We start from the raw sequence: 23,610 nt of genomic DNA, 5'->3' as shown, positions 1-23,610 counted from the left end.
TAACATAAAATTTACCATTACAATAATTTTAAGTGTACAATTCAGTAGCATTAAATATATTTACAATGTCATGAAACCATCATTCTATTTCCAGAAATTTTTCATCATCCTAAACAGAAATTATATATCCATTAAACAGTAACTCCCCATGTCCTCCTCCCCATAGCCCCTGGTAACCTCTATTTTACCTTCTATCTCTATGAATTTACCTGTTTTAGATACCTCATGTAAGCTGAATGGTACAATATTTGTCTTTTTGTGTCTTGATATTTCACTTAGCAAATATGTTTTCAAGGTCCATCCATGTTGTAGGATGTATCAGAATTTTATTCCTATTTTGGCTGAATAATATTCTACTGTATGTATACATACCACATTCTGTTTATTCATCTGGTGGTAAGTCTTTGAGTTGTTTCCACCTTTTGGCTACTATGAATAATGCCACTAAGAACACTGGTGTACATGCATATGTGAGTCCCTGTTTTCAGTCCTTGGGGTGTATTGAAATTGCTGGATCATATGGTAATATTCTATATTCACCTTCTTAAAGAACCACAAAGTTGTTTCCCAAGGGGCTGTACCATTTTATATTCCCACCAGCAGTGCACAAGGGATCCAGTTACTCCACATCCTCCCAACACACTGTTTTCTCTGAGTGTGTGTTTGTAACAGTCATCTTAAGTGTGAAGTGGTATCACACTGTGGTTTTCATTTGCATTTCCCTAATACCTAATGTTCGTCTTTTCATGTACTTATTGGCCATTTGTATATTTTCCTATGAGAAATGTCTATTTAAATCATTTGCCCATTTTTGAATTGGTTTTGTTGTTCAGTTTTAGGAGCTCTATACATATTCTGAATATAAATCTCTTATCAGATGTATGATTTTCAGTTATTTTCTCCCATTCTGTGGGTTCTTTTCTTTAACAGTGTTCTTTGAAACACAAAAGTTTTAGATTTTGACATAATCCAAATTATCTATTTTTTTCTTTTGTTGCCTATGCCTTGGGTGTCATACATACAAAATCATTGCCTGGCCAGATGGGGTAGCTTGTGCCTGTAATCTTAGCACTTTGGGAGGCTGGGGAGAATTGCTTGAAGTCAGGAGTTCAAGACCAGCCTGGGCAACATAGCGAGATCCTGTCCACACACACACAAAATAGTAATAAAATTAGTCAGGTGTGCACACTTGTAATCCCAGCTACTCAAGAGGCTGAAGTGGGATGACTGCTTGAGCCCAGGAGTCTGAAGCTGCAGTAGCTTTGATTGTACCACTCCAGCCTGGGCAACAGAGCAAGACCCTGTCTCAAAAAAAAAAAAAAGTAATAATTGCCTAATCAAAAATCTGGAAGGATTCTGTTTTCTTCCTTCTAAGCATTTTATAGCTTTAGCTTTTTTGTTTAGTTCTTTGACCTATTTTAAGTAAATTTCTGTATATAGTACAAGGTAAGAGTACAATTTCATTCTTTTGCATGTAGATATCTAGTTTTCCCAGCACCTTTTGGTGAAAAGACTCTTTTCCCATTGAATGGTCTTTGCGCCCCTGTCAAAAATCAATTGACCATTACGTGGGGATTTCTGGGCTTTTTATTTTATTCCATTGGTTCTATGTCTCTCCTTATGCCAGTACCACACTGTTTTGATTACTGTAGCTTTGTAGTGCAATTTGAAATCAAGTGCGTGTGACTCCTTCAACTTTGTTTTTTCTCAATTTGTTTTGTCTATTTTGGGTCCCCTGAGATTCTATATAAACTTTAGGATGGATTTTTCTTTTTTAATTGATAGTTTACATATTTATGGGGTACATGTATTTTTTACATGCACAGAATGTGTGATGATCAAGTCAGCATATTTAGGGTATCCATCACCTTAGTATTTATTATTTCTATGTGTTGGTAACATTTCAAGTCCTCTCTTCTAGCTACTTTGAAATATACAATATATTGTTGCTAACCATAGTCATGCTAGTCTGCTATTTAACATTAGCTATTAAACTAACATTTGTTTCTTCTATCTACTATAAGTCTATACCCATTTATCAACCTTTCTTCATTTCCCCCTTCTACTCTCACACCCTTCCCAGCCTGTGCTATCTATCATTCTATTCTCTATCTCCATGAAATCAAGTGTTTTAGCTGCCACGTATGAGTAAGAACATGTATTTGTCTTTCTGTGCCTGGAATATTCCAATGAACATGACCTCCAGTTCTATTATTTTTTGTCCTTTTAATAATAGTCATTCTAACTGGGATAAAATGATATCTCATTGTAGTTTTGATTTGTATTTCCCTTTTGTGATGTTGAGCATTTCTTAATATACCTATTGGCCATGTGTATGTCTTCTTTTGTGAATTATCTATTCACGTCTTTTGCCCCCCAACCAAGCCCCCCCCACCTTTTTTTTTTGGAGATAGGGTCTTGCTCTGTCACCCAGGTTCTGGAGTGCAGTGGCACAACCACAGCTCACTGCAGTCTCAACCTCCTGGGCTCAAGTGATCTCCCCACTTCAGCCTCCTGAGTAGCTGGGACTATAAGTATGTGCCACTACACCCAACTAATTTTTGTATTTTTTGTAGAGATGGGGTTTCACCATGTTGCCCACTGGTCTCGAACTCCTGGGCTCAAATGATCTACCTACCTCAGCCTCCCAAAGTATTGGGATTATAGGCATTAGCCTCTGTGCCCCGCCTTTTGCCCACTTTTTAATATTTTTTTTGTTGAATTCCTTACATATTCTAGGTATCAGTCCTTTGTTGGATGAAGAGTTTTGCAAATACTTTCTCCCATTCAACATGTTTCCTCTGTACTCTGTTGATTATTTCCTTTGCTATGCAGAAGACTTTTAGTTTAATATAGTCCCCTTTGTCTATTTTTGTTTTAGTTATGTTTTTCAGGTCTTAGCCATAAAATCTTTGCTCAGACCAATGTCCTGAAGTGTTCTGCCCTAAGTTTCCTTCTAGTAGTTTCATAATTCAAGGTCTTATATTTAAATCTTTAATCCATCTTGAGTTGACTTTTGTATATGGTGAGAGATACAGGTCCAGTTTTATTCTTTTGCTTATGGATATCTAATTTTCCCAGCATCATTTATTGAAGAGGATGTCCTTTCCTCATTGCATGTTCTTGGCACGTTTGTTGAAAATCAGCTGGCTGTAAATATGTGGCTTTATTTCTGTGTTCTATTTTCTTTTCCTTTGGTCTGTGGGTGTATTTTTATACCGATACCATGCTGTTTTGGTTACTATAGCCTTGTGATGTATTTTGAAGTCAGGTGATGCCTACAGCTTTGTTCTTTTTGCTCAGGATTGCTTTGACTATTTTAGCTCTTTCTTGGTTCTGTACAAATTTTAGGGTTTTTTCTACTTCTGTCAAGAAAATTACATTGGTATTTTGATAGCAATTACATTGAATCTGTAGATTGCTTTGGATAGTATGGTCATTTTAATGATATTAATTTTTCCAATCCATAAGCATGGGATGTCTTTCCATTTGTTTGTGTCCTCTTCAGTTTCTTTCATCAGTGTTTTACAGTTTTCCTTGCCGAGATCTTTCACTTACTTGATTAAATTTATTCCTAAGTATCTTTTTTTTATTTTTGGTAGCTGTTGTAAATCAGATTACCTTCTTGATTTCTTTTTCAGCTATTTTATTATTGGTGTATAGAAACTCTGATTTTTGTATGTTGGCTTTATATCCTGAAACTGTGCTGAATTTGCTTATCAGCCTTAAGAGATTTTTGGTGGAGTCTTTTTGGTTTTTCTAAGTATCAGATCATGTCATCTGCAAAAAGGGACAATTTGACTTTCTCTTTTCCAATTTGGATGCCTTTTATTTCTTTCTCTTTCCTGATTTCTCTGGCTAGAACTTCCAGTACTATGTTGAATAGGAGTGGTGAAAGTGAGCATCCTTGTCATGTTCCAGTTCTCAGAAGAAGGACTTTCAGTTTTTCCCCATTCAATATGATATTAGCGGTGGGTTTATCATTTATGGCCTTTACTATCTTCTTTCTATGCAATTTTCTGAGTGTTTTTTTTTTTTTTTATCATGAAGCGATGTTGAATTTTATCAAATGCTTTTTCTGTGTTTATTGAGATGACCATACAATTTTTGCTCTTCATTCTGCTGATGTGATGTACCACATTTACTGAATGGTGTATGTTAAACCATCCTTGCATTTCTGGTAAAAATGCCACATGATAATTTTTTGAGACAGAGTTTCGCTCTTGTAGCTCAGGCTGATGCACAGGGGTGCAATCTCAGCTCACCGCAACCTCTGCATCCTGGATTCAAGCAATTCTCCTGCCTCAGCCTCTCCCGAGTAGCTGGGATTACAGGCATGTGCCACCATGCCTGGCTAATTTTGTATTTTTAGAGATGGGGTTTCACCATGTTGGCCAGGCTGGTCTCAAGCTCCTGACCTCAGGTGATCTGCCCACCTTGGCCTCCCAAAGTGCTGGAATTACAGGCATTAAGTCACCATGCCCACCCAAGGATTACTGACATGTGAGGTTCTATTATTGTTATACTGTTGTTCTCTGATTGTTTTATGTATTTTTTGTTCCTTTTTGTTTGGCATTGTAGTTTGGTGGTTTTCTATAGTGGTAGCATTTGAGTCTTTTCCTCATCTGTGTGTTTGCTTTGCTTTGCCAGTGAGTTTTTTTTTTTTTTTTTTTTTGAGACGGAGTCTCGCTCTGTCGCCCAGGCTGGAGTGCAGTGGCCAGATCTCAGCTCACTGCAAGCTCCGCCTCCCGGGTTCCCACCATTCTCCTGCCTCAGCCTCCCATGTAGCTGGGACTACAGGCGCCCGCCACCTCGCCCGGCTAGTTTTTTTGTATTTTTTAATAGAGATGGGGTTTCACCAGGTTAGCCAGGATGGTCTCGATCTCCTGACCTCGTGATCCGCCCGTCTCAGCCTCCCAAAGTGCTGGGATTACAGGCTTGAGCCACCGCGCCCGGCCCGCCAGTGAGTTTTATACTTTCGTGTGTTTTACATGATGTTAAATGTTGTGCTTTCACTTCCATGTTTAGGACTCCTGTGAGCATTTCTTGTACGGCCAGTCTAGTGGTGATAAATTCTCTCAGCTTTTGCTTGTCTTGGAAATACTTTATTTCTCCTTCATTTACGAAGAATAATTTTGCTAGACATAGTATCCTTGGCTTACTTTTTTTCCCCTTCAGCCCTGTTGATATATCATCTCATTTTCTCCTGATCTGTAAGGTTTCTGCTCAAATCCACTGTTAGTCTGATGGGGCTTCCTTTATAGTTGCTTAGACACATTTCTCTTGCTGTCCTTAGAATCATCTGACTTTAGAGAGTTTGACTATAATATGCCATGGATAAAACCTTTTTGCACTGTATCTGTTTAGGGGCTATCAGGGCCTCCTATATCTAGATGTCTAAATCTCTTTTGAGATTTGGGAAGTTTTTCACCTATTAATATTGTTTCATTAAACAGGTTTTCTCACTCTTTCATTTTCTCTTAACCCTCTGGGATCCCAATAATTTAGATATATAGTTGCTTTATTGTGTCCCATGTCACAAAGGCTTTGCTCATTTTTCTTTATTCTTTTTTATTTCTGAGTTATGTCAAAAGACCTGTGTTCCAGCTCTAAGATTTTTTTTTTCTGCTTGATCTAATATATTGTTGAAGCTTTCAAATTGTTTTTTTTTTTTTTTTTTTTTTTTTTTTGAGACGGAGTCTCACTCTGTCGCCCAGGCTGGAGTGCAGTGGCCAGATCTCAGCTCACTGCAAGCTCCGCCTCCCGGGTTCCCACCATTCTCCTGCCTCAGCCTCCCATGTAGCTGGGACTACAGGCGCCCGCCACCTCGCCTGGCTAGTTTTTTGTATATTTTTTTAGTAGAGACGGGGTTTCACCATGTTAGCCAGGATGGTCTCGATCTCCTGACCTCGTGAAGCTTTCAATTGTATTCTGTACTTTGTTTCATGAAGTCTTCTGTTCCAGAATTTGCTTATGACACATATCTCTTTGATAAAAATTATCATTCATTTCCCAAATTGTTTTTATTTCTTTTTCACATTCTCTTACATCTCACTGAGCTTCCTTACACTCAAAAATTTGAATTCTTTTTCTGGGATTTTGAGAGTTTATTTTTCATTGGAATCTATTGCTGGAAATTTATTGTGTTCCTTTGGAGGTGTCATATTTCCTTGCTTTTTCATGTTTCTTGTGTCCTTATGTTGATATCTGCACATCCAGTGTAACAGCTGCTTCTTCCAATTTTCTGCATTTCCATTTGTAGGGGAGGACTTTTTCCTAGACGTATCTATGGTGTCTGCTGGGTAGGACACTTTGGCTTTGATCCTTGGTATGTGCAGTAGTGTAGTCTCTGCATGATTTCTTTGGCTATAAATAGCCTCAGTGGTGTCTGTGATTTCCTCAGTGGCTCAGTAGTTATTAGTGGAAGCTATGGTAAAATTTTGCTAAGGACTGGAATGCCAGGTAGGCCATTCTCCAGGCACCAGTGGTAGCAGCAGTGGGCTAAGCATGCCTGTCTTTGGACCCCAGAGCAGCATACAATGGCACCAGTGTTAGTGGGTCCAAGCAGGCTGATTCTTGGGCTTTCAGGTGCCTTACTCGGATGTCAGTAGTGGCAGCAGTTCCCAGGCATGTGGGCAGGTTCTCAGGCCCCTGGGCAGCTGGCGTGGCATGGGAGATGGCAGTGACAGTGTTGAAATGACCCTCTGGGTCCCAAGTGATATGTGCTTGTGCTGGCAGTGGCTGCAACAGGCTGGGCAGCCCATTCTCCAGGCCCACAAGTGGTACATACAGGTAGTAGTAGCCAGGTGGGTAAGCCCCAACAACCTCAGGCACCCAAAAAGAGCATTCAGGTGCCAATGGTAGTGGGCTAGGCTGGGCAGTCTAATCCTCAGGCTCCCTCTGATGTGTGCAGCTGCCAACCAAGGTGGGCAGGGGCAGGGCAATCCCTAGGCCACCTTCAGAATGCTTGGATAGGGAGTGGCAGTGTTGTACTACTGCCTTCCATTGAGGAGCACGGGGTTGCTGGCCAGTGGGGAATGCATGTGCCACTCACATCTCACTCAGCTCCAGTGGCACTGGTGCCTCAGCCCCTGCTATGGTAGCTGGCACCAAGGTTGTGCCTCAGCCACAACAGCAAGAGCATATGCCTTATAGTGCTTCAGCCCCAGCTGCAGTAACTCACAGTCACTTGCACCTCAGCTCTGGGGAAAACAGTTTGCAGTTCTCTTACACCTCAGCCCTGGCACGCAGGGACTCCAGGACAGTGTACAGTCTTTTGGGGACTGGGCTTTAAATGGCATCTTGCTGTAGCTGTTTAGTTCTCAGGAAGTGTGGGGGACCCAGTGCAAGCTCCCTTCTGGAGTAGTGCCATTGAACTATCTCCTGACACCTCGCATGTTAAATTTCAGGGACTGCAAGGGCTGAGGAGCTCTCCCATGGCTAGAACTGCAGAATCCTTTCATGGTAGAAATGTGGACCACTGAGGGTCTCTCACTTAACTTTTCCCCATGCTGGGGGGTCTCACTCAGTTCCCCACCAATCCCAGCTGAACAAGCTGCCTTGCTTCTTTTTCCTTCCTTATTTCCTGTCTCTTTTCTGTGATTTCCAGTGTTCTGTCTTGGATAATCTATTCAAAGTGTGATTACTCTGTTTTTGTTCTTAATGGAAGAGGTGAGTACAAAATGCCTCTAGTCAGCCATTTTGGTTGGATCTTCCTGGATTTTCTTACTTCTGTAAAAATGTCACTATGCTTTTGATAGATTTTACATTGACTCTGTAGTTGGCTTTGGGTTGTATCTACATCTTAATGTCAATCCATGAACATGGGACATTTTTCTATTTGTTTAGGTCGTCTTTAATGTTTTTCAGCAACATTTTGTAGTTTTCAAGACACACTTCTTTTGCCTCCTTGGTTAAATTTATTCCCAAGCACTTTTTCTTTTTGATGCCATTGTAAATGATACCATTTTTTAAATTTTCTTTTCAGATTGTTCATTGCAAGTGCATAAAAATACAACCAAATTTTTTAAACAGATAGGGTCTCACTATGTTACCCAGGCTGGCCTCCTTGAATTCCTGTCTCAGCGTCTCAAGTAGCTGGGACTACAGTTATGTCACTGTGCCCAGCTAAATACAACTGATTTTTTTTTGTGATTTTATATCCTGCAGCTTTGCCAAGTTCATTTACCAGTTTTTTGTTGTTGTTGTTTTTGTTTGTTTGTTTGTTTGTTTTGTGGATTCAGGTTTTTTGCTTGTTTTTTTGAGAAGGAGTCACACTCTGTCACCAGGCTGGAGTACAGTGGCACGATCTCGGCTCACTGCAACCTCCGCCTGCCAGGCTCAAGTGATTCTCCTGCCTCAGCCTCCTTAGTAGCTGGCACTAAAGGCGTGTGCCACCATGCCCAGCTAATTTTTATATTTTTAGTAGAGACGGGGTTTCATCATGTTGGCCAGGGTGGTCTCGATCTCTTGACCTTGTGATCTGCCTGCCTTGACCTCCCAAAGTGCTGGGATTACAGGCGTGAACCACTGCACCCGGCCTCAAGTTTCTACATATATGACCATGTCATCTGTGAACAGAGTTCATTTTACTTCTTCCTTTCAAACTTAGATACTTTTATTTCTTTATTTCTTTATTTATTTTTTTTTTGCCTAACTGCTCTGGCTAGAACTTCCAATACTGTTTTGAACAGAAGTGGCAAAAGTAGGCATCTTTATTTCATTCCTGATTTTAGGGGAAAAGTTTTCCGTCTTTCACACTGTTGAGAATGATGTTAATTGCGGGCTTTTCATATACGGTCTTTATCATACTGTCATATTCCTAGTTACTGAATGTTTATCGTCATGAAAGCATGTTGACTTGTCAGATGCTCTTTCTGCTTGAATTAGGATGATGTGTTTTATTCTCTTTATTCTTTTAATGTGGTGTATTACATTGATATTCATGTGCCAGGCAATCCTTGCATTGCAGGGATAAATCCCACTTGGTCGTGAGGTATAATCCTTTAGTATGCTGCTGAATTTGGCTTGCTATTTTGTTGGGGATTTTCTTACCTATATTCATAAGGGATATTAGTCTGTAGATTTCTTTTCTTGTAGTGCCCTTGTCTTGCTTTGGTGTCAGGGTAATGGTGACCTCATGAGTTAAGAAGTGTTTACTCCTCTTCAATTTTTTTGGAGGAGTTTGAGGAGAACTGGTGTGTTAATTCTTCTTTCAATATTTGGAAGAATTCACCTGGGGTCCTAGACTTTTCACTGTTGGAATGTTTCTGATAAAAGATTCAATCTTCTTACCAATTATTGATATACTTTGGTTTTCTATTTCTTCATCAGTTGATTTTGGGAGAGTGTGGGTTTCTAGGAATTTCATCTAGGTTACCCAATTTATTGGCACATAACTGTTAATAGTAGTCTCTTACATTCTTGTGAAAATATATTCATGTGAAAATGTAACATCCCCTCTTTCCTTTCTGATGTTAGTAATTTAAGTCTTCTCTTTCATTCTTATTTAAAGGTTTGTCAGTTTTGTTTTTTCAAGAACCAACTTTTGGTTTCATTGATTCTCTATCTCTGCTCTAACCTTTATTTCCTTCCTTCTGGTAACTTTGGATTTTGTTTGCTCTTTTCTAGTTCTGTAAAGTGTACATTTAGGTTACTGATTCGAGATCTTTAAAAAAAAGTTTAAGACATGGGGTCTCACGTTGTCACCCAGGCTGGAATGCAGTGGTGCAAGCATAGTTCACTATAAGCCCAAACTCCTGGTAAACAATTCTCCCACCTCAGACACCTGAGTAGCTGGCACAACAAGAACATGCCACCACACCTGGCTAATTTTTTTTACTTTTTTTGCTGAGACAGGATCTTACTTTGTTACCCAGGCAGGTCTCAAACTCCTGGCCTCAAGTGATTCTCCTGCCTTGGTCTCCCAAGGCACTGGGATATAGGTGCAAGCCACCATGCCCAACTGAGTTTTATTTTTTATTTTTTGAGACGGAGTTTCGCTCTTGTTGCCCAGACTGGAGTGCAATGGTGCGGCCTGTTCACTGCAGCCTCCGCCTCCTGCGTTCAAATGATTCTCTTGTCTCAGCCTCCCTAGTAGCTGGGATTACAGGCGCCTGCCACCATGCCCAGCTAATTTTTGTATTTTTAGTAGAGACAGGGTTTCACTATGTTGGCCAGGCTGGTCTCGAACTCCTGACCTCTGGTGATCCACCTACCTTAGCCTCCCAAAGTGCTGGGATTACAGGCATGAGCCACTGCGCTCAGCATGAGATAATCTTTTTAAATGTATGCACTTACTACAGATTTACCTCTTAGGATTGCTCTCACTATGTGCCATAAGTTCTGGTATGTTGTGTTTTCATTTGTCTCAAGGTATTTTTTAATTTCCCTTATGATTTCTTCTTTGACCCACTAGTTTTTAAATAGTGTGTTAATTTCCACATATCTGTGTATTTCCAGTTTTCTATTTTCAATGTCTAGTTTCATTCCACTGAAATTGGAAATGTACTCTGTATAATTTCAGTTTTTAAAAATTTATTAACACTTGTTTCATGGCTTAACATATAGTTTATCCTGGAGAATATTCCATGTGAATTTGAGAAGACTGTGTATTCTGCTGTTGTTGCGTGGTATTCTGTTTATGTCTATTTCGTCTAATTTGCTTGGAGTGTTGTTCAAATCCTCTGTTTCCCGACTGTCCTTCTATCTGGTTTCTATATCCATTGTTAGACATCGAGTATCAAAGTCTCCAACTATTTTTGTATCTCTCTCCCTTTAATTCTGTCATTTCGGTTTCACATGTTCTGGAGTCCTGTTAGAGATATATAGTATATCTTTTATCAATATAATATCCTTCTTTGTCTCTTGTAACCTTTCTTGATTTAAAGTTTATTTTGTGTGCCTTTTTCAAAAGAGCACACTGGAGGTGAAGAAGGAAGCTCTTGGCTTTCCTAAAGCTGATCCCAAAGTGAAGACTTTGAAGGCCAAGAAGGTAGTGCTGAAAGGCATCCACATAGCCACCCCAAAAAAGAAAAAAAAGATCCACACATCACCCACCTTCCTGTGGCCAAGACATTATGACTCCAAAGGCAGCCTCAGTATCCTCAGAAGAGCACTACCAGGAGAAATAAGTTTGACCACCATGCCATCACCAAGTTCTCACTGACCAGTGACCACTGAGTCTGCCATGAAGAAGACAGAAGACAACAATACACCTGTGTTCACTGTGGATGTTAAAATCCAAAAAGCACCAGATCAGACTGGCTGTGAAGCAGCTCTATGACACTGATGTGATCCAAGTCAACACACTGATCAGGACTGATGGAGAGAAGAAGGCATACGTTCAACTGGCTCCTGATTACAATGCTTTCTATGTTGCCAACAAAACTGGGATTATCTCAGCTGAGTCTGGCTGGCTAATTCTAAATTATATATTTTATATATAATATATATAACATGCATATGTTAACACATATATAACATATGCAAGTTATATATAATACATATAAAATACATAATTGCATATATTTACTATACATTATATATATTCTTTTCTCCAGGAAAAAACAGATTTTGTCTAGTGATAATATAGCCACCTCAGCTGTCATATGGTTACTATTTTCTAGGTGTATCTTCTTCTATCCTTTTACTTTCAACCTCCTTGTGTCCTTATATCTAACATGAGTCTCTTAAGACAGCATATAAACACTTTATTTTTTTTACTCCTATCTGCCAATCTTTGTTTTTAATAGAAGAGCTAAATCCCTTTACATTTAATGTGATTACTGATCAAGGATTCACTTCTGCCATTTGGCTATTTGTTTTTCATTTGTCTTAATGTTTTTGATTCCTCAATTCCATTACTACTTCCTCTTGTATTTATTTGTTCATAATGTACTGTTTTGATTCTGTTTGCAATGCACTAATTTGTTTTATTACACAGATTACATCTTACTACATTCTATGCCCATTAATATAGATTTATAATTTTTTAATGAATTTGTCTTTTAAATTATAAAGCACAAAGAGAAAAAGTTATAAACCAAAAGTACAATAGTACTGGCTCTTATATTTACCTCTAAAGTTATCTTAACTACTGCCCTTTAATTTTTATTATGGCTTCAAGTTTCCGTTCAGTATCCTTTCATTTCAGCCTGAAGGACTCCCTTTAGCATTTCTGCTAGGGCATGTCTACTAGTAATAACTCCTTCAATTTTATTTCAAAATGTCTGGATTTCTCTTTCATTTTTGAAAGACAGTTTTGCCATATATAGAAATCTTGGTTTAGAGGTTTATTTTTCTTTCACGACTTTAGATATGTCATCTTGCTGCCTTTGGGCTTCCAAGGTTTTTGATGAATTGGCTGTTAATCTTGTCGAAAATTCTTTGTACGTGACGAGTTGCTTCTCTCTTGCTTTCAAAATCCTGTCTTTAGGTTTTGACAATTCTAATATATCTTGCTGTGGACCTGAGTTCATCCTGCTTGGATTTTATTAGCTTTTTGGATGTGTAGATTCATGTCTTTCACCAGGTTTGGGAAATTTTCCATCATTATTTCTTCAAATATTCTTTCTATCCCTTTTCTTTTTCTGGGATTCCTATATGAGTATATTAGTATGAATATATCAATGAATATAATAACTGTATGAATATATCAGTATATTAGTATGTTTGATGATGTCCCACAGTTCTCTCAGGTGTTTTTTCTATATATTTTTTTCTTTCTGTTCCTTTGGATAATTTCAATTATTTTCTCTTCAAATTCACTCTTCTCTTCTTTTGCATGCCCAAATCTTTGTTGAATCCCTCTAGTATGTTTTCCATTTTAGCGATTATACATTTTAGCTCTAGAATTTGTTTGGTTCCTTTTTATAATTTCTATCTCTTTATTGATATTGATATTCTCATTTTGTTCATGCATGGTTTTCCTGATTTCCTTTAGTCCTTTGTCCATGGTTTCCTTTAGCTCATTGAACGTACTTAGGATAGATGGTTTAATGTCTCTGGGTAATAATCCCAATGGCCTTCCTCAAGGATGGTGTCTGTCAATTTTTCTCCTGTGAATAGACCATATTTTTCTATTTCTTTTTATGTTTTGTAATTTTTTTGTTGAGAACTGGACATTATGAGTATCACATTGTGGTAACTGAGAATCTAATTCTCTCATGCCTCAGAGATTGTTGATTTTTGCTTATTGAGGGCTAGAGCCAACTATTTGTGACTTTTCCAACTATTTCTGTGAAGTGTGTATTCTTTGCGGTATGGGGTCAGTGAAGTTTCTGTTGTGGTATCTCTGTGGTTAACCAGTGACCTAAGATTTCCTTAAATATCTGGCTTGCCAAAAGGAGGAATAAAGAAAAAAAAATAGGTACTGTCTCTTTAAAACCCCTTGTGGCTAGAAAGCTCCTTCTGCCCAAGGGAGCTGAGATAATGATCAGCCTCTGCACTGGCCCCCTCAGTGATTAAATGCAGGAATCAGCAATCAAAACATAAAAACTTGATATATATGTTTTTTTGAGATGGAGCCTCACTCTGTTGCCCAGACTAGAACGCAGTGGTGTCATCTTGGCTCAATGCAACTTCTGCCTCCCAGGTTCAAGTGACTCTCCTGCCTCAGCCTCCCAAATAACTGAGATTATAGGCACTCACCACCATGCCTGGATAATTTTCGTATTTTTAATAGAGACGGGGTTTTACCATGTTAGCCAGGCTAATCTCAAACTCCTGACCTCAAGTGATCCACCCACCTCAGCCTCCCAAAGTGCTGGGATTACAGGTATGAGCCACCACACCTGGCCACAAAATCTTGACTTTTGGAGGACAAAGTTGTTATTGCCCACCCTGGCACCAACAGTCTGCACCAGGAACATCTTCCACAGTTGCCTGCTGCAGAGCTTGGGGATGCTGCTATGTGAAACAAAAAAAAACCCATCAAAATTTATAAGCCTCTCCATCAAGCTCTTCCCTGGATGTTGCAAGAGTTCAACTAGACTTCTGAGTCCCAAAACAGTTGCTTGAGACAATTACTGGCCAGTTCGATTGTTTTGGTGGAGGAAAGGATTCCTGGTGCTGCTACTGCCATCTTCCATAACATCATTCTCCATGTCAGCTTTTGTAATAAACTTGTTCAAATATCTTCATCTCTCTTGAGCATGACACCCTGGCCTACTGGTATATCACAAGAAGCACAGAGCTGGGTGTAACATAATGGCCAACTTAGCAACTTGGACAAGACTTGCAGGAGAGACTACCTGCTCTGCATTATAAAAAGGTCAAACCAGCCATAAAAACCTGTTGTTCTGACTCCAGGGTGTGCCATCAGCTACTGTATAAAGCAAGCTGTGAGCTGTGGGCCCCAAAGGAGGGGAGTGTTTTGTTGTACTCTTGCCCTACTGAAAACATGTCTGGAGTTGGACGAGGCCATAAGGGAGCCAGTGGCCCTGTGTACTCCAACCCTAACTGCTGACTAGTGACTTTAGGCTCCACCAGGTGTTTGCTCTCACTGTGGGCTTTGTGGAACTGGATTTTGCCTTAGTATGTGAACATGAGAAGAATAGGCTTTCTGCAAATGCTAAATCGATGGATGACGTGGTACTCCCTGCCCCCACCACCCCACCAAATTATGGGCCAACAAGGAAGTCTCTTTTTCCTTAACTGAGTAAAGAAACAACAGCATAACTATGTTTCAAATTGTTGTGTTCAAATGAATTTAAAATATTCAGAAAAAGAAATTTGTCCTTTTTAAGACATCCTAAGTAGAAAGCAACTGGGGTGGAGGAGCTGGGATTTGCCAGGCCAAAATAAACAAACAACAACGGTTGGCTATTGTACGGAAACAATGGAACAACATCCAGGAAATTCTGTGGGATTTCTGCGGGACAGGGCACTACGGTTGGCCCTGGGGATTAGGTGCCAAACACCAGGCCTCACATTGAGGCAGCTCATGCCAAAGTCACCAGGGAACCATCACATTGCCCAACACCACAGATACTGTCTCCTGTACCCCCTCCCACCATTGCCAACTCAACTAGCAACGCTGCCATTTTGGAACCCCCAATCCCTTCAGCTTCTACAACACTCCGCCCTCCTGGCTCTCACCTGAGCTTCTGGCTGCCCTCTGATGGGGTCTCTAATGAGAACACAAATGTCAAAGGGTAAGGAGGGAAGGGAGAGGCTGGGAACTCAGTGACCAGGAACCTAGAAAATCAACACGCAATAACATGACTTGTCTGTGGCTTCAAAACTATGTCTTAAGTAAAAATAACCTTCTATAATACATTTTGCTTTTGAGTATGATCTAGAGAAACTGAGGAACAAAATTCAAGCCTTTGATTCCATATGTGTCAAAGAAGGAAGGTGATTTTCCATTATAATAAACATTTCTTCTACATCAGGAATAACGAGAGAAACACAAGACTTTCATCATTGGAAAAAAGCACATTATGTATCTAAGGACAATTAAAGGCTCTCTTTCCTTTTGTTCATCAATTTGAGCTGAATTTCAACTCATGTCCTATTGCTCTCTCCTACCCAGTGGCTGTGGATCTGCCTGACTCAGAGGATGTTTTGACCTGTTTCCTATTGCTAAGAAATGGCTAGAAAAGCTTGGACCCTTTAGGGTCACCATGTTCCTTCCCCTGTGCAGGTTTTTAAAAACACATGAAACAAAAAACAGCTCTCAACCATTTATCATATTATGTTCCTATGGCTCCTGCTGCTAGTTGTCCTCTGAAGCAGCCAGGCAGTTAATGCTGCTGCCAGGCAGTCTTAGAGACAGCAGATGCCCCTGTGCAGTAAATTCAGCACCCAACCATAAGTGCATCCTCCCCTTACCCACACAGGATAGCCATGACCCCTGTTGACTCCTTACCGAGCTGACGTCCAGCCTGGGGACTCGATGTGTCAAAGGGCTCTGAGTTGGCCTCAGGGACACTGGGCTCCCACGACTCACTGTTCTCAGACACCTCTGAATAGGTGTCACCCATCCCTTTGTGAACTGCTGTGAGCTCACCAGTACCAGGGCCCTGGTCCTCACTGCCTGTGTCTGCCACGGCTCTGGTCTCCTCCCCCATTTTCTCAGCAAACCACTGCTTGACCTGCTGGGAGCTCATCTGAGTCTTGTCACAGAGGTTCTGCAGGTCCTCTTCATACAGCATCTTGTGTGTTATGTAATAGTCCTGCAGGAGCTCCCGGTTGCCAGGGGCAATGACCAGTAGACCTGGTGGAAAGTTGCCTCGCTTATAGTCTTCGTACCACTTGAGTTGGCCATTCTTCAGTGCGTACCTGCTGTCTCCAAACCAGCGCACCACCTCCGGCCGCGGCAGACCTGTCTGGGCCATGATGGAGTCATAGTCCTGGTTGCTTGGCCACTGTGTCTGGACAAAGAGCTGCCGCAGCAAGTGCCGCTGCTGGGCAGTCTTTTTGCAGCTCACTTTGCCTGGGAGCTGCTCTGCCAGTTTGTTTGGCCCATCATCCTCAGGGTCACAGGCACCCAGCCCTGGAATCTCGTTCCTGCCATTGGCTTCAGTGACCCGCAGGTTCTTCAGGTTGATTTTAATGGGGCTGACTTTGCGCTCTGCCAAGATATGACTGCTGGGCATTTCCAGAGAGCCATTTTCACCAGAGACCCTTAGCTCACTGGCCAAGTCCTCTTCTCCACCCTCATCCTCAACAGCCTCCTCTTCCTCCTGAGAGGCATTCTCCTCGGCCTTCTTGGTCTCCTCAGCATTCACTTTTTTCCGTCTCTCTGAAAACCAGCTATCAATTTCTCGTCGGGTCATTTTGGTTTCACTTCTCAGGCGGTCCAGTTCCTCATCAAGAGGAAGAGGGTTTTGTGCAAAACTGCTCTCCAGGGCTCTGAGCTGCTCAGGGGCTCTCTCCTTGTATTTGGTTGGTGTGAAGTCAGGAGTCTGGTGCCAAGATTGTCGTTTGGCAGAAGGGTGGGTTGCTAGTGTGGCTGTTGTCGGGATGCAGGTTACCTCAGGGACCTTGGACGATGGGGAGAAGGACACCTCTGGTACAGAGTCAATGATCATGGAGCTGTGATCTCCAGGCATCATCACTCTGGAGCCCTTCAAGTTCCGGCAGTGGTATCTACGGTCACTGAACCATTTCCGCACCTCTCTGGTACTGAGGCCCGTCACTTTGGTGAGATGCTCAACTTCGCTCTGCCCTGGGAACTGGTTCCGACAAAAGCTCCCTTTCAGAGCTGACAGTTGTTCATGAGATTTCTTGTTTTTGTAGATGCTAGCATCAAGGAAGGCTTGGGAAGTTATACTGGGACAGGCCGTGAGGAGCGACTGGGCTGCATTGACCACCTTCACAGCTGACGTTGTATTCGAACACACAGTGTTAATGGGTGCCACACCTGGCTGCTTGGGCACAGATGTCACCGTGAGGGGGAGAGAGGAACTTGTTGCTTGCAACCCATTGGCCATCAATGGCTGAGTGACCAGAAGTCCCCCTCCTGTACCCTCTGGCTGCCCCACAACATGACCTGGGAGAGCAGCCTGGATGAGATGCTGTACATTGCCAGCACTGGCGACGAGTGGGGTATTTAGAACCGTAATTGTGGGCTGAGGCACAGACTGGATGACTGTATTGAACATCTTTTTCCGGGCATCCTCAATCTCCTCAGGGGACCAGCTGATCCCCTGCTTCAGCCTTTGGGCTGTGAACCAGATCTTGAGCTGTTCTTCTGGATACTTGGTCACCACAGTCAAATAGCAGAGCTCGGCTTTGGTGGGGTAGGGGAACTTGTGGAAGGAGTTCTTCAGGAAGCTGTTAGAGTCCATGGCTGCATTGTACGTTGGAATGCTGCTCAGGGGGATCATCACTTTGGGAAGGGCCTTGGCTGTGGGCAGTGGCTGGTGGGCATGGTGTTGGGTATGCACTGGGGGCTGCTGCTGGAGGGAGAGGAACTGTGCTATGCCAGCTGGCAAAACTGGCACTGTTCCTATCAGGGGCCCATTGGCAGCATGGGGGTTTTTTGCAGAGCTGGCAGATGCCTGGCTGACTGGAACTGCCCCATTGATGAAGGAATGGTCCCCCTCTCTCACCTCCATTTCTCCAGTCGACAGCTTTGGTAAGGCCTCACCCACAGGCTGGCTAGGGACACTCTCCTTGAGTGTATGAATTTTTTTGGCTTCAGCTTTGCCTTTCATTATCTTCATGATTGGAGTTTTGGTAATGATGATTTCTGCCTGTCCATCGGCCCCTTCGGCACTGGGCTCACCTGCTAAGTCAGGAGTGCTGGTGCTCTCAGGGACGCTCTGCTCCACAACCACATGATTGTCTGGCTTGGCCACATTCCACACAAAGCTGGCTTCCCCGGAGTGACACGTGGCATTGTGCAAGGAAAGCCCCTCAGGGGTTTTTGCCAGAAAACTGCACCCACTGCATACAAAAGTTGGGTCTTTATTAAAGTCTGTGTGCTCTGAGTTTATATGTCCCACAAATTGAGTCATATCATGGGATCTGAAATCGCAGTATTTACAGGAATATAAATAGCCATCTAAAGTGCTCCGATGCCCATTGGCCAGTGCAGAGCCATCAGTACTGCTGGGGTTCTGCACTGCCTCACTGCTGGCAACAGGTGCTTCTGAGGGCAGATCCTGCTGGGGTCCTTCAGGCAAGGTCTCAGCGGGCTGGGCCTCCATGCTGGCATCCTGCACCACCACCGTCTTCACTGGGATCATGCATGGTGTGGTAGATTTCCTCTTGCTGGCCATGGTGACAATCACTGGGTGATCAGCAGTTCAGAGCTTGTCCCATCAGGGGCCTCACAATACAAGTTCCGGCTTCTCGATGACGGCCAAAGAAACAGTTTCTAAGTGCAGCTTTTTCAGTTGTTTGCAGAAAGCAGGTTTTCCCTATTCAATCTAAGGAAAGGGAGAAAAAAATGATTAAGTTCTCTTAAGTGCTTTCTGTATATTTCTCAGATACCCAGAGATATTCCACTGCTTGCCTTCTACCATCTAGGTATTTTCACAGTAAGTTCAATCAGCAACTTGGATGAGAAGTCTGAGTTAAGAACCCCCAATGACAAAAACTGGACCCTGAAGAATGACCTGGGGATGGTCCAATAACAACTGATAGACTTAAGCCACGTATTTTTGTTTCTTTCCCACCACCCACTACATATTGTTGCATTAAGTAACTCAGATTAAAAAACAAAAACACACTCTTTTTGGACCTCCAAATTAATTCTGACCATGTCAGAGTGAGAACAAAAGATCCTAGTGTAATTCTTGTTTACATTTTGGACCAACATGGGTTTTTCTTTTCATAGCCTTCCCACATAAGAGAACAAGATGACGCCTCTGTCTCTTCCAAGCCAGGCCCAGGGACCAAGTTAGCTGTAGTATGTGAACAGAAGGGGTGGGGTGGGCGGGGGTGCCTGGGAAGACTGGCTGCTGTAAGAGCCAGGCCTCTGTGGCCTTTCCTTGCCTGCCACACTTATTCCAGGCCACAGAAAAGCGATCACCTTACAGTTACTGGCTGTACATACCCCAGATCACTGTTACTCGGATGAAACCAAAGCTCAGAGGGTCAGGGAATCCACAGAACCACTTTGTGGCCCAGCAAGCTGTACATTCTCTATCTGTGTACAAGAACTCAAAGTGTGGTCTCACCTTGAGTGCCTGACCTTGTAACTGTGCTTTTTCTTCATTACTTTTTTAGGTACCTTTATTGTTTCATAAAAAACTATTACATCTCTGAGCTCTTTGAAATGTATTTTACTTTTTCAAACAAGGTCTCCCTCTGTTGCCAAAGCTGGAGTGCAAAAGGTGCGATTATGGCTCACTGCAGCCTTGACCTCCTGGACTCAAGTGATCCTCCTGCCTCAGCCTCTCGAGTAGCTGGGATTACAGGCATGTGCCAACACACCTGTCTAGTTTTTTTTTGTAGAGACAAAAAATAGTAGTAGTGAGGGTCTCTCACCACATTGCCCAGGCTGGTCTCGAACTCCTGGGCTCAAATAATCCTCCCACCTTGGCCTTCCTAAGTGCTGGGAATACAGGCATGAGCCACTATGCTAAGCACTCTTTGAAACTTATTTCAAAAGCTGAGTTGATTCATTTACTTATGTATAAAGTAATTGTAATAATTGTTTCACAGGGAGGTTCCAAGATGGCCGAACAGGAACAACTTCAGTCTGCAGCTCCCAGCGTGAACGATGCAGAAGACGGGTGATTTCTGCATTTCTAACTGAGGTACCAGGTTCATCTCACTGGGGCTTGTCAGAGAGTGGGTGCAGCCCACGGAACAGGGCGGGGCATCGCCTAAACCAGGAAGCACAAGGGATCGGGGAATTCCCTCTCCTAGGAAAGGGAAGCTGTGACAGACGGTACCTGGAAAATCAGGACACTCCCACCCTAATACTGCGCTTTTCCAACAGCCTTAGCAAACGGCACACCAGGAGATTATACCCGTACCTGGCTCGCAGAGTCCCAAGCCCAGGGAGCCTTGCTCACTGCTAGCACAGCAGTCTGAGATCAAACTGCAAGGCGGCAGCCAGGCTGGGGGAGGGGCATTCGCCATTGCTAAGGCTTAAGTAAACAAAGCAGCCGGGAAGCTCGAGCTGGGTGGAGCCCACGGCAGCTCAAGGAGGCCTGCCTGCGTCTGTAGACTCCACCTCTGGAGGCAGGGCATAGCTGAACAAAAGGCAGCAGAAATTTCTGCAGACTTAAACGTCCCTGTCTGACAGCTTTGAAGAGAGTAGTGGTTCTCCCAGCATGGAATTTGAGATCTGAGATCTGAGAACGGACAGACTGCCTCCTCAAGTGGGTCCCTGACCCCCAAGTAGCCTAACTAGGAGGCATCTCCCAGTAGGGGCCGACTGACACCTCATACAGTCAGGTGCCCCTCTGAGACGAAGCTTTCAGAGGGAGGATCAGGCAGCAACATCTGCCGTTCTGCAATATTTGCTGTTCTGTAGCCTCCACTGGTGATACCCAGGCAAACAGGTCTGGAGTGGACCTCCAGCAAACTCCAACAGACCTGCAGCTCAGAGTCCTGACTGTTAGAAGGAAAACTAACAAACAGAAAGGACATCCACACCAAAACCCCATCTGTACACTACCCTCATAAAAGACCATAGGTAGATAAAACCACAAAGATGGGGAGAAACCAGAGCAGAAAAGCTGAAAATTCTAAAAATCAGAGTGCCTCTTCTCTTCCAAAGGAACACAGCTCCTCACCAGCAACAGGACAAAGCTGGACGGAGAGTGACTTTGATGAGTTGAGAGAAGAAGGCTTCAGATGATTGGTAATAACAAACTTCTCCGAGCTAAAGGAGGATTTTTGAACCCATCGCAAAGAAGCTAAAAACCTTGAAAAAAGATTAGACAAATGGCTAACTAGAATAAACAGTGTAGAGAAGTCCTTAAGTGACCTGATGGAGCTGAAAACCATGGCACGAGAACTATGTGATGCATGCACAAGCTTCAGTAGCCAATTTGATCAAATGGAAGAAAGGGTATCACTGATTGAAGATCAAATGAATGAAATGAAGCAAGAAGAGAAGTTTAGAGAAATAAGAGTAAAAAGAAACGAACAAAGCCTCCAAGAAATACGGAGAAAAGACCAAATCTACATCTGACTGGTGTACCTGAAAGTGATGGGGAGAATGGAACCAAGTTGGAAAACATTCTGCAGGATATTATCCAGGAGAACTTCCCCAACCTAGCAAGGCAGGCCAACATTCAAATTCAGGAAATACAAAGAACATCACAAAGATACTCCTCGAGAAGAGCAACTCCAAGACACATAATTGTCAGATTCACCAAAGTTGAAATGAAGGAAAAAATGTTAAGGGCAGCCAGAGAGAAAGGTCAGGTTACCCACAAAGGGAAGCCCATCAGACTAATAGCAGATCTCTTGGCAGAAACTCTACAAGTCAGAAGAGAGTGGGGGCCAATATTCAACATTCTTCAAGAAAATAATTTTCCACCCAGAATTTCATATCCAGCCAAACTAACCTTCATAAGTGAAGGAGAAATAAAATCCTTTACAGACAAACAAATGCTAAGAGATTTTGTCACCACCAGGCCTGCCTTACAAGAGCTCCTGAAGGAAGCACTAAACATGGAAAGGAATAACTGCTACCAGCCACTGTAAAAACATGCCAAATTGTAAAGATCATCAATGCTAGAAAGAAATTGCATCAACTAATGAGCAAAATAACCAGCTAACATCCTAATGACAGGACCAAATTCACACATAACAGTATTAACCTTAAATGTAAATGGGCTAAATGCTCCAATTAAAAGACACAGACTGGCAAATTGGCTAAAGAGTCAAGGCCCATCAGTGTACTGTATTCAGGAGACCCATCTCACATGTGAAGACCCACATAGGCTCAAAATAAAGGGATGGAGGAAGATCTACCAAGCAAATGGAAAACAAACAAAAGCAGGGGTTGCAATCCTAGTCTCTGATAAAACAGACTTTAAACCAACAAAGATCAAAAGAGACAAAGAAGACCATTACATAATGGTAAAGGGATCAATTCAACAAGAAGAGCTAACTATCCTAAATATATAAGAATCCAATACAGGAGCACCCAGATTCATAAAGCAAGTCCTTAGAGACCTACAAAGAGACCTAGACTCCCACACAATAATAATGAGAGACTTTAACACCCCACTGTCAACATTAGACATATCAACGAGACAGAAAGCTAACAAAGATATCCAGGAATTGAACTCAGCTCTGCAACAAGCAGACCTAATAGACATCTACAGAACTCTCCACCCCAAATCAACAGAATATACATTCTTCTCAGCACCACATCACACTTATTCCAAAATTGATCACATAGTTGGAAGTAAAGCACTCCTCAGCAAATGTAAAAGAATAGAAATTATAACAAACTGTCTCTCAGACCACAGTGCAATCACACTAGAACTCAGGATTAAGAAACTCACTCAACTCAACTACATGGAAACTGAACAACCTGCTCCTGAATGACTACTGGGTACGTAACAAAATGAAGGCAGAAATAGATGTTCTTTGAAACCAATGAGAACAAAAACACAACATACCAGAATCTCTGGGACACATTTAAAGCAGTGTGTAGAAGGAAATTTATAGCACTAAATGGGCACAAGAGAAAGCAGGAAAGATCTAAAATTGACACCCTAACATGGCAATTAAAAGAACTAGAGAAGCAAGAGAAAACACATTCAAAAGCTAGCAGAAGACAAGAAATAACTAAGATCAGAGCAGAACTGAAGGAGATAGAGGCACAAAAAACCCTTCAAAAAATCAGTGAATCCAGGAGCTGGTTTTTTGAAAAGATCAAAATTGATAGACCATTAGCAAGACTAATAAAGAAGAAAAGAGAGAAGAATCAAATAGACGCAATAAAAAAGGATAAAGGGGATATCACCACCGATCCCACAAAAATACAAACTACCATCAGAGAACACAATAAACACCTCTATGCAAATAAACTAGAAAATCTAGAAGAAATGGATAAAAACCTGGACACATACACCCTCCAAAGACTAAACCAGGAAGAATTTGAATCCCTGAATAGACCAATAACAGGTTCTGAAATTGAGGCAATAATTAATAGCCTACCAACCAAAAAAAGTCCAGGAC

The 23,610-nt window shown here is 42.1% G+C and overlaps 1 protein-coding gene across 3 annotated transcripts in view; it reads right to left on the bottom strand.

Annotated features, from left to right (window-relative positions):
• Window positions 1-23,610, bottom strand: part of ZHX3 (zinc fingers and homeoboxes 3) — a 119,632-nt gene that overhangs the window by 3,847 nt on the left and 92,175 nt on the right. Inside the window, exons 5-6 of one of the 3 annotated variants that reach the window (XM_011929039.1) lie at window positions 15,872-18,881; window positions 15,100-15,198 (exon numbers count right to left, since the gene is read on the bottom strand). In XM_011929039.1, the coding sequence (XP_011784429.1) occupies window positions 15,149-15,198; window positions 15,872-18,731 (2,910 nt within the window). In that variant the 5' untranslated portion in view covers window positions 18,732-18,881 and the 3' untranslated portion in view covers window positions 15,100-15,148. The remainder of the gene's footprint in view (window positions 1-15,099; window positions 15,199-15,871; window positions 18,882-23,610) is intronic. The other 2 variants (XM_011929041.1, XM_011929040.1) reach the window with 2 other exon arrangements.

Source organism: Colobus angolensis, unplaced genomic scaffold (assembly GCF_000951035.1).
Source record: "Colobus angolensis palliatus isolate OR3802 unplaced genomic scaffold, Cang.pa_1.0 Scaffold8, whole genome shotgun sequence".
Classification (NCBI taxonomy): Eukaryota; Metazoa; Chordata; class Mammalia; order Primates; family Cercopithecidae; genus Colobus; species Colobus angolensis.
The sequence above is the reverse complement of the archived record's forward strand: the minus strand, read 5'-3'. Positions and strand labels throughout refer to the sequence as shown.